The sequence below is a fragment of the Somniosus microcephalus genome, chromosome 1 (assembly GCF_052327205.1).
Source record: "Somniosus microcephalus isolate GS21.2 chromosome 1, FLI_Smic_1.0, whole genome shotgun sequence".
NCBI lineage: Eukaryota > Metazoa > Chordata > Chondrichthyes > Squaliformes > Somniosidae > Somniosus > Somniosus microcephalus.
In genome coordinates, this window is record NC_140987.1 from 3,991,275 (window position 1) to 4,007,084 (window position 15,810).

General features: G+C 46.0%; 1 protein-coding gene across 1 annotated transcript in view; it reads left to right on the forward strand.

The window, feature by feature from the left end:
- Positions 1-15,810, forward strand: part of LOC147123896 (sperm flagella and cilia-associated protein 2-like) — a 536,137-nt gene that overhangs the window by 312,842 nt on the left and 207,485 nt on the right. Inside the window, exon 20 of the mRNA XM_086002564.1 lies at positions 1,894-1,992. Within this exon, the coding sequence (XP_085858690.1) occupies positions 1,894-1,992 (99 nt within the window). The remainder of the gene's footprint in view (positions 1-1,893; positions 1,993-15,810) is intronic.

The window sequence follows — 15,810 nt, forward strand, 5'->3', positions numbered from 1 at the left end:
ATGGACTATTGTTGTTTAATGTACATGTTAAAGTGTTAATTGTTATTTGTATATTTATGGGTACTGCTAATCTAAAAGGGGAGGAATTGTAGTGTATGTACCTTTAAGAGGGAACTACTTTTACAGCTCCTGTATACTGTAGTACCGGCAGTGACCACACCTGTATATAAGCCTTGAGCATGCCTCTGTACCCCCAGTCTTGAGACTACCCTACTCCAGTAAATACCTGTTTATTGTTAAGTTACAGCATCCGTGTGGTTATTGAATAACAGCATACTCTCCGAATCACGGATCTAACAGGTTTATTTCTAGGTATAGAATTGAAAAGTAGTGAAGTTATGCTAAACCTGTATCGAACCTTGGTTAGACCACACTTGGAGTACTGCATACAATTCTGGTCGCCATATTATAAAAAGGATATAGAGGCACTGGAGAGGGTGCAGAGAAGATTTACAAGAAATGTGAGGGTATACATATCAGGAAAGGATGGACAGGCTGGGTCTTTTCTCTTGAAAAAAGAAGGCTGAGGGGTGACCTAATAGAGGTCTTTAAAATTATATAAGGTTTTGATAGAGTGGATACAGAGAGAATGTTTCCACTTGTGGGGAAGAGCAAAACTAGAGGCCATCAATGTAAGATAGTCACCAAGAAATCCAATAGGGAATTCAGAAGAAACTTCTTTACCCAGAGAGTGGTGAGAATGTGGAACTTGCTACCACAGGGAGTGGTTGAAGCAAATAGTATAGATGTATTTAAGGGGAGACTAGATAAGCATATGAGGGAAAAGGGAATCGAGGGTTATACTGATAGAGTTAGATGAGGAAAGACGGGAGGAGGCTCGAGTGGAGCATAAACGCCGGCATGGACTGGTTGGGCCGAATGGTCTGTTTCTGGGCCGTATATTCTATTTAAAGGAATTAGGTGAGGAAACTGCAGATGCTTCAGCCATAATTTTCCAAAGCGCTCTCGTTTCAGGAATTGTGCCTTTAGATTGGAAAATTGCAAATGTAACTCCATTATTTAGGAAAGGTGAGAGAGAGAAACCAGGAAATTATAGAAATGTTAGTCTAACATCTGTTGTGGGGAAGTTTTTGGAATTTATAATTAAGGACAAAGTGACTGAACAGTTAGAAAAATCTGAGCTGTTTAGTGAGAGCCACATGGATTTGTAGCAGGTAGGTCACATCTAATGAACCGAATTGAATTTTTTGAGGAAGTAACTATAGTTGTAGACAGGGGAATGTCTATGGATGTAGTTTATATGGATTTCCAGAAGGCATTTGACAAGGTTCCACATAATATTAGTTGAAATTAAAGCTCATGGAATTGAAGGCAAATTATGGACTTGGTTAGGAGATTGATGACTTAGATAACACAATAGAGAGCCATATATCCAAGTTTGCTGCTGACCCAAAGATTGGTGGTGTTGATGGGAGCATAAAATTACAAAGTTTAAGTGAGTGGGCTAGATGGATTTTAAATGGTGGAAAAACTATGAACAGTGCAACAGAAACAGAGTCTGGGACAATGGGGCATAACCTTAGAACCAGAGCCAGGCGATTCAGGAGAGAAGTTAGGAAACACTTCTTCACACAAAGGGTGGTCGAAGTGTGGTACCCTCTCCCACAATAGCAGTAGATGCAAGCTTAATTAATCATTTTAAATTGGAGATCGATAGATTTTTGCTAGCCAAGGGTATGAAGCAATATGGAGCCAAGGTGGGTAAATGGAGTTAGGGTACAGATCAGCCACATTCTCATTGAATGGTGGAACAGGTTTGAGGGAATGAATGACCTCATTATGTACCTCTGTTCCCCCCTGGGATCTCCATCCCACTCTCCCCACACTCCCCCTGGGACGTACATCCTTCTCAAACATTTTTCTTGCCCGCAGGTTCTGTGAGCATACCCAGCTCTGCCAGTGTGAAGAGAAAGATCAGTATGTCACCTCGTGACAGGAAGCAAGACAGAACCAGCTCAATCACCAAGTCAGGTATGACGGAGATTCCTTGTGGAACCATTAAACACATCTGTTGAGAAAGGATTTGATCTGGAAGGCACTGCCTGACGCAGATTCAATAGTGACTTTCAAAAAAGAGAACTGTTTATAGACTTCAAAAGGAAAACATTTACAGGGCTATGGGGAAAGCGCATATTTCACAACTTTCAAGAAAAATATATTCCACTGAGGAAAAAGGGGCGTAAAAGAAAAGACAACCATCCGTGGCTAAGTAAAGTAATAAAGGATAGTATCCGACTGAAAACAAGGGCATATAAGGTAGCCAAATCTAGTGGGAGGATAGAAGAGCGGGAAGCATTGAAAAGCCAGCAAAGAATAACTAAAAGATTAATTAAGAAAGGGAAGATAGATTATGAAAGTAAACTAGCAAAAAATATAAAAACAGATAGCAAGAGCTTCTACAGTTACATAAAAAGAAAAAGGGTGGCTAAAGTGAATGTTGGTCCCTAAGAGGATGAGACCGGGAAATTAGTGGTGGGGAACATGGAGATGGTAAAAACGCTGAACAAATATTTTGTATCAGTCTTTACAGTAGAGGACACTAAAAATATCCCAACACTGGTCAAACAGGGGGCTATAGGGGGGGAGGAGCTAAACATGATTAAAATCACGAAAGAGATGGTACTTGTAGTGTCCGTGTGTTGATAGAGACACTGAAGACAGGAGTTGGTTCATAGGTGTTTACTAAGCAAAGTCTGGGGGGGTACTAACGGATATAACACAATATACAGGCTTATGTAGCCTGAGTGGCCATTACCGGCATTACAGCACACATGGGGCTCTTAAAGGCACATACACTACAATTCCTCCCCTTTTAGCTAACCGGTACATCATATTTTAAGTAATTATTAATTACATGTTATAAGAAAAATAATATACACATTGCTGTAGTTAATTAATTCTAAGTCAGTCTCTCAGGAGGCTTCCTGACTCGGTCCGGATAACGCCTCGGTGGTGTAGTAGTTTCTGGTGGTGTAGTCGGTTCTTTTGGCAAGGCTGATTCGGCTTGAATGACAGTGTCGGGTTCATCGGGTTCCAGTATCACCGGATCGGAGGTAGATATGGGTATCTCTACTTCATCGTTAGGCGTATAGAGTTGTGGTGTAGGTTGTCCCTTTTCGGATGACTCTATGATTTGGTCAGCATGGCGCCTTATTATGCTTTCTCCGATGTCCACGGTATACATCAGTGGTCCTAGTCGTGTGCAGATAGTTCCAGGCTGCCATTTCTCGGTACGGTAGTCCCGGGCCAAAACTTGTTGACCTATCTGGAAGGTTCTAGTTGGCCTTTCATTCATGCCTTGAAACTGCCGGTTCTCCACGTCCCTTCTGATGTTGGGCTTGACCAAATCCAGCCGGCATCTTAGGTTTCTATTGAAGAACATCATGGCGGGAGTTTGGTTTGTAACCATATGTGTTGCATTCCTGTATGCGAACAAGAAGTTATCCACCTTGTGCTGAAGTTTTATGTCTTCATTACCCATGGCCTTTATGGTCTTCTTGAAGGTCTGGACAAACCTTTCAGCCAATCCATTGGTGGCGGGATGGTATGGGGCGGACGTGTAGTGCTTAACCCCATTGTTTTTTAAGAACTTCCTGAATTCTTCGGACACAAATTGCGGTCCATTATCAGAACAGATCTGTTCCAGCAGCCCATTCCTGGCAAATGTGGTCCTTAATACTGTGATAGTTTTTTCCGTGGTGGTGGAGGACATCTTTATTACCTCCGGCCACTTGGAGTGTGCATCCACCGCGATTAAGAACATTGAGTCCATAAATGGACCAGCAAAGTCGATGTGTACCCTTTGCCAGGGAGATGAGGGCCACTCCCATGGATGTAGAGGGGCTTGTGGTGGAGCGTTTTGGACCTTCTGGCATCCTAGGCAGCTCTTGGTCATTTCTTCGATATCTCCATTGATACCTGGCCACCATACAAACGCCCTGGCTAGGTTCTTCATTTTCACTCCACCCAGATGCCCCTCGTGAAGCTCCTTTAGCACTTTATCCTGGAGTTTGGGTGGAATCACCACTCTGGATCCACACATCAAGGTTCCTCGGCACACTGACAGCTGTTCTCTTCTTTGCGAGAATGCTGGCAACAGTGATTCGCCATGTGCTGGCCATCCCTTCACTGTTAAATCGTAGACCCGTGAGAGAGTCGGGTCATTTCTTGTCCCCCTTTCAATGGCAGAATTTGTTACTGGTAGACATTCCACTATGGTAGAGTGGAACATCTCCACTGGGTCTACTGTAGGTGTCTCTTCTACCGTTGGCAATGGTAGGCGCGATAAACCGTCAGCATTCCCATGCTGTTTTGATCCTTTGTATTCTATGTTGTATTGGTGTGCCCCTAGAAAAAGGGACCACCTCTGTAGCCTTTGCGCTGTCATAATGGGAACACCCTTTTTAGGGTTGAATATGGAGATGAGGGGTTGATGGTCAGTCAACAAGGTAAATTTTTGTCCGTGTAGGTAATGGTTGAATTTCTTCACTCCCCATACCAGGCTGAGTGCTTCCCTGTCGATTTGGGCATAGTTACGCTCAGCTGAGTTCAATGAGCGTGACGCAAAAGCTATCGGCCGTTCTGAGCCATCAGGGAATTTATGCGATAATACTGCTCCTATGCCGTAAGGGGATGCATCGCACGCCAGTCTGATTGGCAGTGATGGGTTGTAATGAGCCAAAACTTCTTCGGATGTGATTACGTCTTTGCACTTACGGAAGGCACGTTTACAGTCTTCGTTCCATTTCCAAATTACTCCTGTTTGTAGCAGTTCATTAAGAGGGTGTAGAAGAGTTGATAAGTTCGGTAAAAATTTATGATAGTAATTTATTAATCCCAGGAACGACCTTAATTGTGAAACATTTTCAGGTGCTGGGGCTTTTGTTGTGTATGTACCTTTAAGAGAATAACTGGTCTCAGACTGCAGTACTGGCAGTGACCACCCCTGTATAAAAGGCACTAGTGAGCCTCTGTTGTTTTCAGTTTCACTATTGACTTCCATCAGTAAAGACTTGTTTTGTTCAACTCCTGCTGTCCGTGTCTCAATCATTCACGGACGTAATACTGGCGACGAGTAGATACGAACCTACCTACAGTCTGCACCACCTCCTGGGATCCATTCCTACAGCGAAGTGAGCAGAGGTCGAGGCCAGAAAGAAAAGAAAGTAAGAGGCAGTAGAAACGGGCGTCGACCGTGGGCATCCGCCCCTGTGTTAGCGGAGTTGAAGATTGCTGGAGAAGCTGTCGGAAGCGGGGCCTGGTTCCTGTCGACGGTGCTTCAGCTAATCGGGCTGGTGGCAGGTAGTAAACTGATCCTTCCTGGGCTGCGGCGGTCGCGAACTCGAGCGGGTGGCTTGCAACGGGGCCGAGCAGCGTTGTCGGGAAGAAGAGAGAGAGAGGGTGGAGCACACAGGGCGCGGCCGGTGCTACGAAGCCGGGCTGCGTATAGACCCGAGAAGAGGGAGGCAAGAGTCCCACAGGGTTGTTCCACGACGGGAAAATAATTTTTTTTAAAAAGAAATATTAAATGCGCAAAAAACCGCGAGGAGCTGCAGGTTGTAACGGGAACCGCGGAAAGCAGCGCTCGCAACAGCGGGGAAGAAGGCAAAGCGCGGGAGGCGCCATCTTAATCAGCGGGGAAGAAGGCAAAGCGCGGGAGGCGCCATTTTAGATTTGCAAGATGCCGAAGACTGGCTGTATCACTGCTTTTGATAATACAATAGAGGACTGGACCACGTATGTGGAAAGAGTCAAGGTATATTTCGAGGCAAACGAAATAGCTGAGGAGAAAAAGGCATCGATATTACTAAACTTAATGGGCGCTAGAACGTACGGCCTATTGCGGGACCTGATTACTCCAGCCAAACCGAAGGCGAAGATTTTTAACGAAATTGTTGCTGCCCTACAGGAACACCTAAACCCTGCACCGCTGTTGATAGCAGAAAGATTTAAATTCCACAGGAGAACTCAGCATAAAGATGAGAGCAATGCTGAGTACCTTACGGAACGATGCAAGCTATCAAAGCACTGCCAGTTCGGAGCAGGACTGGCAGATACCCTACGGGACAAATTTGTATGTGGACTCCTGAGTGAAGGAACACAGAAGAAGTTACTCTCAGAGAAAGAGCTGACGCTAGATAAGGCTTTCAGCGTGGCAGTATCGTATGAAGCAGCAGCCAGGGGAGCTGCAGAAATTCAACAAAAACCACAGGAATACGGCACCCACGAAATGACACGGGGATTTGCAAAATGTTATCGCTGCGGCAGAACTAACCATGACCAGAAGGATTGCTGGTCCAAAGACAGCACTGCTGGGGGGGGTTTAAACTAACTTGGCAGGGGGATGGGGTACAGAGTGGAGCTATAGTAGGGGGTGATTTACAGCCAAATACAGAGTCAGCTGGGAATGCAGAGCAAATATGTGAAGGCAAAAGAGAATATGGCAGGGCTGGAAGGCATTTATTTTAATGCAAGGAGTCTTGCAAATAAGGTGGATGAACTGAAGTTGTGGTTGAACACATGGGAGTACGATATTGTTGCTATCACGGAGACATGGTTGAGGGAGGGTCAGGACTGGCAGCTCAATATTCCGGGGTATAGAACCTTCAGGCGAGACAGAGGGGGGTGTAAAAGGGGAGGGGGTGTTGCAATATTAATTAAGGAGTCAATTACTGCTGTAAGGAGGGATGATATATTAGCGGGTTCCTCTAATGAGGCCATATGGGTAGAACTTAAAAACAAAAAGGGGGCAAGCACTTTGCTGGGAGTGTACTATAGGCCCCCAAACAGTCAGGGGGAGATAGAGGAACAGATATGTAGGCAAATCTCAGAAAAGTGCGAAAATAATAGGGTAATAATAGTGGGGGATTTCAACTTCCCCAATATAAATTGGGATAGTCAGAGTGTGAAAGGCTTAAAGGGTGCAGAATTCTTAAAGTGCATCCAGGAGAGCTTTTTGAGCCAACATGTAGAAAGTCCTACAAGAGAGGGGGCGGTACTGGACCTAATTCTAGGGAATGTAGCCGGGCAAGTGGTGGAAGTGTCAGTAGGAGAGCATTTTGGCGACAGTGACCATAATTCGGTGAGATTTAAGGTGGTCATGGAAAAGGACAAAGACGGCCCGGAAATAAGGGTTCTAAATTGGGGGAAGGCCGATTTTAATATGATAAGGCAGGATCTGGCCAAAGTGGACTGGGAGCAGCTACTTATAGGAAAATCCACATCAAAACAGTGGGAGACTTTCAGAAGGGAAATAGAGAGAGTACAACGCCAACATGTTCCTGTAAAGGTCAAGGGTGGGACCAACAAGCAAAGGGAACCTTGGATGACAAGGGATATACAAAAATGCATTAGGAATAAAAGGGGGGCTTTTGGCAGTTACAAAAGACTAAAGACGGAAGAAGCCCTAGAGGAGTATAAAAAGTGCAGGGGCGTACTTAAAAAAGAAATTAGGAGGGCGAGGAGGGGCCATGAAATAACACTGGCGAGCAAAATAAAGGAAAATCCTAAGATGTTTTATAAGTATATTAAGGGCAAGAGGATAACCAGGGAAAGGGTAGGGCCCATTAGGGACCAAAGTGGCAATCTGTGTGTAGAGCCAGATGAGGTAGGCGGGGTTTTAAATGAATTTTTTGCATCTGTGTTCACTATGGAGAAAGACGATGTAGACATAGAAATCGGGCAAGGGGACTGTGACATACTTGAACATATTAGCATCGAGAGGGAGGAGGTACTAGCGGTTTTAGCAGGCCAAAAAGTGGATAAATCCCCAGGCCCGAACGAGATGTATCCCAGGCTGTTGTGTGAGGCAAAGGAGGAGATTGCAGGGGCTCTGACACAAATTTTCAGAACCTCTCTGGCCACAGGGGATGTACCAGAGGACTGGAGAACAGCTAACGTAGTACCATTATTCAAGAAGGGTAGCAGGGATAAACCAGGGAATTACAGGCCAGTGAGCCTAACATCTGTGGTAGGGAAATTATTGGAAAAAATTCTGAGGGACAAAATTAGTCTCCACTTGGAGAGGCAAGGATTAATCGGGGATAATCAGCATGGCTTTATCAAGGGTAAGTCATGTCTGACAAATCTGATTGAATTTTTCGAGGGGGTGACTAGGGGGGTGGATGAGGGAAATGCTGTGGATGTGGTTTACATGGACTTCAGTAAAGCTTTTGACAAAGTCCCGCATAGGAGACTGGTCAAGAAGGTAAGAGCCCATGGGATCCAGGGTGCCTGGCGCGTTGGATCCTAAACTGGCTGAGTGGCAGGAGGCAGAGGGTGATGGTCGAAGGTTGCCTTTGTGACTGGAAGCCTGTGTCCAGTGGGGTACCTCAGGGATCGGTGCTGGGTCCCTTGTTGTTTGTGATCGACATAAATGATTTGGATGAGAATGTAAAAGGTATGATCAGTAAGTTCACAGATGACACGAAAACTGGTCGGGTGGTAAATTGCGAGGAGGAAAGCCTCAGGCTACAGGACGATATAAACGGGTTGGTCAGATGGGCGGAAAAGTGGCAAATGGAATTTAACCCTGAAAAGTGCGAGGTGATGCATTTTGGACGGACAAATAAGGCAAGGGAATACACAATGAGTGGTAGGACCCTAGGAAGTACAGAGGGTCAGAGGGACCTTGGTGTACATGTACATAGATCCCTGAAGGCAGCGGAACAGGTAGATAAGGTGGTTAAAAAGGCATATGGGATACTTGCCTTCATTAGCCGAGGCATAGAATATAAGAGCAGGGAGGTTATGATGGAGCTGTACAAAACGCTGGTGAGGCCACAGCTGGAGTACTGTGTGCAGTTCTGGTCGCCTCACTATAGGAAGGATGTGATTGCTTTGGAGAGGGTGCAGAGAAGATTCACCAGGATGTTACCTGGGATGGAGCGCCTCAGCTATGAAGAGAGGCTGGACAGGCTGGGGTTGTTTTCCTTGGAGCAAAGAAGGCTGAGGGGGGACCTGATTGAGGTGTACAAAATGACGAGGGGCACAGATAGGGTAGATAAAGAGGAACTTTTCCCCTTAGTAGGGGGGTCAATAACAAGGGGGCATAGATTCAGGGTAAGGGGCAGGAGATTTAGAGGGGATTTGAGGAGGAACTTCTTCACCCAGAGGGTGGTTGGAATGTGGAACTCACTGCCTGAAAGGGTGGTAGAGGCAGGAACCCTCACAACATTCAAGAAGCATTTGGATGAGCACTTGAAATGCCATTGCATACAAGGCTATGGACCAAATGCTGGAAAATGGGATTAGACTGGACAGGGATGGATGGGCGGCGCAGACACGATGGGCTGAAGGGCCTCTTTCTGTGCTGTAAAACTCTATGACTCTATGACTCTATGACAAAATATGCAGGCAATGCGGGAAGATGGGACACATTGCACGAGTTTGCAGGTCTGGGAAGAAGACCAGCGACAACAAAAAGGCTACTAAGGAACCGTACAAGAAAGTACAAAAGATGACGGACAGTAGTTCCGAAGACCAGATGAGCGATAGTGAATCCGGGAACAGGAGACTAAGCTGTCTCAAACTTCACAATGTAATCGCAAAAGAGGATCACCGAACCATTTGGGTCACCCTCACGATAGCAGGGTCCCAAGTTAAAATGGAATTGGATACAGGATCAGCGCTAACCGTCATGAATCGACGAGACTACGAGCGGCTATTCTCACACATACCCTTGAGAGAGACATCCATCGTCTTGACGACGTACACGGGGCAAAAAGTATACCCCAGAGGAAAAATAAGGGTGCCTGTCGAATACAACGGCAAGAAAATACGGAAATTGTTTCTCTACATACTGCCAAATGGTGGACCACCGTTATTGGGACGGGAATGGATCAGGAAGATAAACTTAGATTGGCACTCCATTCATGCAATGGTGGACGGTGGACGGTAAAAAAGATGAAGACGTCACTCCTGGACGATTGTCAACAATCTTAGCTAACGCCAAAGAGGTATTTCAACAAGAACTGGGCACGCTTAAAGGCGTAACCGCCTCGATAAAAATAGAAGAGAATGCAGTTCCCAAGTTTTTCAAAGCAAGACCGGTACCATATGCAATTCGCCCAGCCGTCGAGGCAGAGCTGGAGAATCTGGAGAAGGCAGGCGTGTTGTCTAAGGTCGACTGGAGCGAGTGGGCGACACCCATCGTTCCTGTCATGAAGAAAACGTTAAGCAATAAGTCCGGGGAGCCAAGGAAGATTCGCATCTGTGGGGATTTCAAGGTGACGGTGAACCCAGTCCTTCACACAGTACAATATCCTCTTCCAAGGATAGAAGACATCTTCGCCTCACTGTCTGGAGGAAAGCGTTTTACAAAAATTGACCTAGCACAAGCATATTTGCAGATGGAGGTTGAAGAGTCCTCTAGGAAGTATCTCACGATAAACACTCACAAAGGTCTTTACCAGTATCATCGATTGGTATTCGGAGTAGCATCGGCTCCGGCGATATGGCAAAGAGCGATGGAACAAGTCCTGCAAGGGATTCCGGGGACTCAGTGTTACTTGGACGACATCCTTGTGACAGGTGAAGATGACAGTGAACACCTTAACAACCTAGAACAGGTGCTCACTAGACTACGGGAACATGGGCTGCGAGCCAACCGCCCCAAGTGCGAGTTTTTTAAGAAACAGATATCGTATTGTGGCCACGTGATTGATGAAGAGGGGTTACATAAGTCCCCTGACAAAATTGAAGCGGTTGTTAAGGCCCCAGCGCCTGAAAATGTGTCGCAACTGAGGTCATTCCTCGGATTGGTGAATTACTACCATAGGTTTTTGCCGAATTTGTCGACAATTCTGCACCCACTGAACGCCCTGCTACGAACGGGAGTAGCATGGGAATGGAGCAATGATTGTAAGCGGGCCTTTCAGAAGAGTAAGGACTTAATCACTTCAAGGGAAGTATTGGCTCACTACAACCCAACACTGCCGATCAGACTGGCGTGTGATGCGTCTCCCTACGGCATTGGGGCGGTACTGTCACATAAATTCCTTGATGGTTTAGAGAGGCCGATAGCTTTTGCGTCACGCTCGTTAACTTCTGCCGCGCATAACTACGCCCAGATTGACAGAGAGGCCCTCAGCCTAGTGTGGGGGGTGAAGAAGTTCAATCACTATCTGCTCGGTCAAAAATTTACTCTACTAACCGATCATCAACCTCTTGTCTCCATTTTCAACCCTCAGAAGGGCGTACCGATAATGACAGCACAACGGCTGCAGAGGTGGTCCCTTTTCCTAGGGGCACACCAATATGACATTGAGTACAAAGGAACTAAACAGCATGGGAATGCTGATGGATTGTCACGCCTACCGTTGCCGACGGTGGAAGAAGAAGACCTTGCAGTGGATCCAATGGAGTTATTCCACTCGACCATAGTTGAATGTCTCCCTGTGACGAATGCAAACATAGAAAAGGAAACACGTAATGACCCGACACTATCACGGGTCTATGATTTAACGGTGAAGGGATGGCCAGCACATGGCGAACCACTGCTGCCAGCATTCTCGCCGAGAAGAGAACAGCTGTCAGTGTGCAGAGGAACCTTGATGTGTGGATCCAGAGTAGTAATTCCACCTAAGTTGACGGATAGAGTGCTCAATGAGCTTCATGAGGGTCATCTGGGTGGGGTAAAAATGAAGAACTTAGCCAGAGAGTTTGTGTGGTGGCCGGGAATCGATAGAGAAATCGAAGAGATGACCAAGAGCTGTGCAGGATGCCAGAAGGTCCAAAACGCCCCACCACAAGCTCCTCTGCATCCATGGGAGTGGCCCTCATCTCCATGGCAAAGGGTGCACGTTGATTTTGCTGGTCCCTTCATGGACTCGATGTTTTTAATTGCAGTGGATGTACATTCAAAGTGGCCAGAGGTAATAAAAATGTCCTCAACCACCACAGTTTTACGAACCATATTCGCCAGGAATGGGCTGCCTGAACAGATTTGCTCTGACAATGGACCACAGTTTGTGTCTGAAGAGTTCCGGAGGTTCTTAAAGAACAATGGTGTTAAGCATTACACATCTGCCCCATATCATCCAGCCACTAATGGATTGGCCGAGAGGTTTGTCCAAACATTCAAGAAGGCTATCAAGGCAATGTGTAATGAAGATATACCCCTACAACACAAGGTGGACAACTTCTTGTTTGCCTACCGGAATGCGACACATGCGGTTACCAACCAAACTCCAGCCATGATGTTCTTCAATCGAAGACTACGATGCCGCTTGGATTTGGTTAAGCCAAACGTCCGAAGAGATGTGGAGAACAGGCAGTTTCAGAATATGAATGAAAGGCCGACCAGGAGTTTTAAGATAGGTCAACCAGTTTTGGCCCGGGACTACTGCACTGAGAAATGGCAGCCAGGAACGATTTGTACACGGCAAGGACCTCTCATGTATACCGTGGACGTTGGAGAGAGCATTGTAAGACGCCATGCTGACCAGATTCTAGAGTCACTGGAAAACGTCAACTCCACACCACGATCTGATACACCTGGTAATGAAATCGACGTAACAATTGCAGCTACCGCAGAACCGGTAATATTGGAAGCAGATGAACCAAACAACGACATTGATCCCGACTCAACATTGCCAGAAGAACCTGATACCCCGAAGAGGCGTTATCCAGACAGAATCAGGAAGCCTCCTCAAAGACTGAACTTATAATTGCTTAAACTTAACCAATGTATCTAGCAACCGTAATTGTGATTGTAATTAGTTATCATTTAGTTGTTCAATGAATGTTATGTACTGTTTATCTAAAAGGGGAGGAATTGTTGTGTATGTACCTTTAAGAGAATAACTGGTCTCAGACTGCAGTACCGGCAGTGACCACCCCTGTATAAAAGGCGCTAGTGAGCCTCTGTTGTTTTCAGTTTCACTATTGACTTCCATCAGTAAAGACGTGTTTTGTTCAGCTCCTGCTGTCCGTGTCTCAATCATTCACGGACGTAATAGCTTTTCACAGAAATCACAGAAACCCCACAGTGCAGATAGAGGCCATTTCGGCCCATCGAGCCTGCACCGACACCTATCCCACCCGATCCCCGTAACCCCTACATCAACACATATCCCACCCTATCCCCGTAACCCCACGCATTTAATCCCCTTAATACTAAGGGTCAATTTATCATAGCCAATCAACCTAACCCGCACATCTTTGGACTGTGGGAGGAAACCGGAGCACCCGGAGGAAACCCACGCAAACACGGGGAGAATGTGCAAACTCCACACAGACAGTCACCCGAGGCCGGATTCGAACCCGGGTCCCTGGCGCTGTGAGGCAACATTGCTAACCACTATGCCGCTTTTATGACCGCTTCAATTTTTTCAGGTGACTTATGCAACCCTTCCTTATTTATTATGTGGCACAATATGATATTTGATTTTGGAAAAATTCGCACTTGGGGCGATTTGCTCGTAGGCCCCGTTCTCTCAGCCTAGTGAGCACCTGCTCCAAATTGGCAAGGTGCTCATTGTCGTTTTCTCCTGTTACAAGGATGTCGTCCAGGTAGCATTGAGTACCCGGAATCCCTTGGAGGACTTGCTCCATAGCTCTTTGCCAGATAGCTGGAGCGGATGCTACTCCGAAAACTAGTCGATTGTACTGGTACAGACCTTTGTGTGTATTTATCGTGAGATATTTTTTAGAGGCCTCTTCAACCTCCATCTGTAGATATGCCTGTGCAATTTTGGTGAAACGTTTCCCTCCGGATAGTGAGGCGAAAATATCTTTTATCCTCGGAAGAGGATACTGTACCGTGTGAAGGACCGGGTTTACCATCACCTTGAAGTCTCCACAGATGCGAATTTTTCTCTGTTCTTCTGATTTATTATTATTCAATGCTTTCTTCATGACTGGAACGATGGGTGTTGCCCACTCGCTCCAATCTATTTTGGATAATACGCCTGCATTTTCCAAATTCTCCAGCTCTGCCTCGACTGCTGGACGAATTGCGTATGGCACTGGTCTTGCTTTAAAAAACTTGGGAATTGCTGCATCTTCCACTTTTATTGAGGCGGTGATGCCTTTCAAGGTTCCTAGTTTCTCTTGAAACACTTCTTTGGCGTTGGCCAAGATGTCTTTAAATCGTTCAGGTATGATGTCATCATCATTTTTTTTCTTACTGGTCACCGTCAGTGCCTGAATGGAGTGCCAGTCTAAACGTATTTTCCTGATCCATTCACATCCTAACAGCGGTGGACCACCATCTTGTAGAATGTATAAATACAACTTTTGTATTTCCTTGCCGTTGTATACAACAGGCACCCTTATTTTTCCTTTGGGGTATGCTTTCTGCCCCGTATATGTTTTTAAGATAATGGATGTGTCTTTTAAAGGTATATGCGGAAATAGCCTCTCATAATCCCGTCGATTTATTACGGTCAGAGCTGATCCTGTATCTAGCTCCATTTTAACTGGGGACCCTGCTATCGTGAGGGTAACCCAAATGGTCTGGTAATCATCTTTGGCAAGTACATTATGTAATTTGAGACAGCTTAGTCTCTTGTTTTTGGAGTCGCTATCGCTCTTCTGGTCTTCGGAGCTGCTGTCCGTCATCATTTGTACCTTTCTGTACTTTTCTTTATTGATTTTTTTTTCCTGTCTGTGGATTTATTTTGTCCAGATCGGCATACCCGTGCAATGTGTCCAATCTTTCCGCATTGCCTGCATGCTTTGTCCTTGAACCAGCAGTCCCTCTGGTTATGGGTGGATCTGCCGCAGCGATAACATCTTTCGAAACCCTGTGTCATTTCATGGGTGCCGAAGTCCTGTGTCTTTTGTTGTATCTCTGCAGCTCCTCTTGCTGCTGCTTCGTATGATACAGCCACACTGAAAGCCTTGTCCAGTGTTAAATCTTTTTCAGAAAGCAGCCTTTTTTGTGTTCCTTCACTTAAGAGGCCACAGACGAATTTGTCTCAAAGATAATCTGCTAGTCCTGCCCCGAATTGGCAGTATTTTGATAGCTTTCTTAATTCGGTGAGCTAATCAGCGTTACTTTCATTCTTGTGTTGATTTCTCTTGAAGAATTTGAATCATTCCGCTATCAGCAGCGGTGTTGGGTTTAAGTGCTCCTACAGGGTATCAACAATTTCTTTAAAATCCTTGTCCTTTGGTTTGGCTGGAGTGATTAAATTTCGTAACAGCCCGTATGCCTTTGCGCCCATTAGATTCAGCAGTACTGAAGCTTTTTTTTCATCTTCTATTCCATTTGCAGTGCAATATACCTCTACTCTTTCCACATATGTGGTCCAATCCTCTATTTCGCTATCAAAAGCATCAATATTGCCAGACTTAGGCATCTTAGAAAAGATATGGCGCTTCCCGCGCTTTTCTTTCTTTTCTGCAGAAAAGATATGGTGCTTTCCGCGCTTTCCCGCCGCTGCTGCCGATGACAACGCTGTTTCCGTTCTTTTTAAAAAAAAATTAAATCTATTTCCAGTTGGAGACTCGTTCCCGCTGGACTTTCTCTCTAGGTCTGAACGCCGACCTGCTTGCAGCGCCGGCCGCCTCCCGAGTGCTCCCTCCCCGTCTGTTATTGCTTGCCTCCGATTTCGCTGCTTGTCCCAGCTGTAGAGCCAGCCGCTGGAGCCCCAGCTTGACGCCCAGGAAGGATTAGTGCAGTACCTGCCACCAGCTTGGCCAGCTGGTGAAACCACAGCTTCTTTCACTTTCTTGAGTCTTCTGGATGCCCGAGGAATCGATGTCCTTGAGGTGCTGCCGAATTGCAGGTAAGTCCGTTTCCACTTCGTCGCCACTGTAGTGTCCGTGTGCTGATAGAGACAC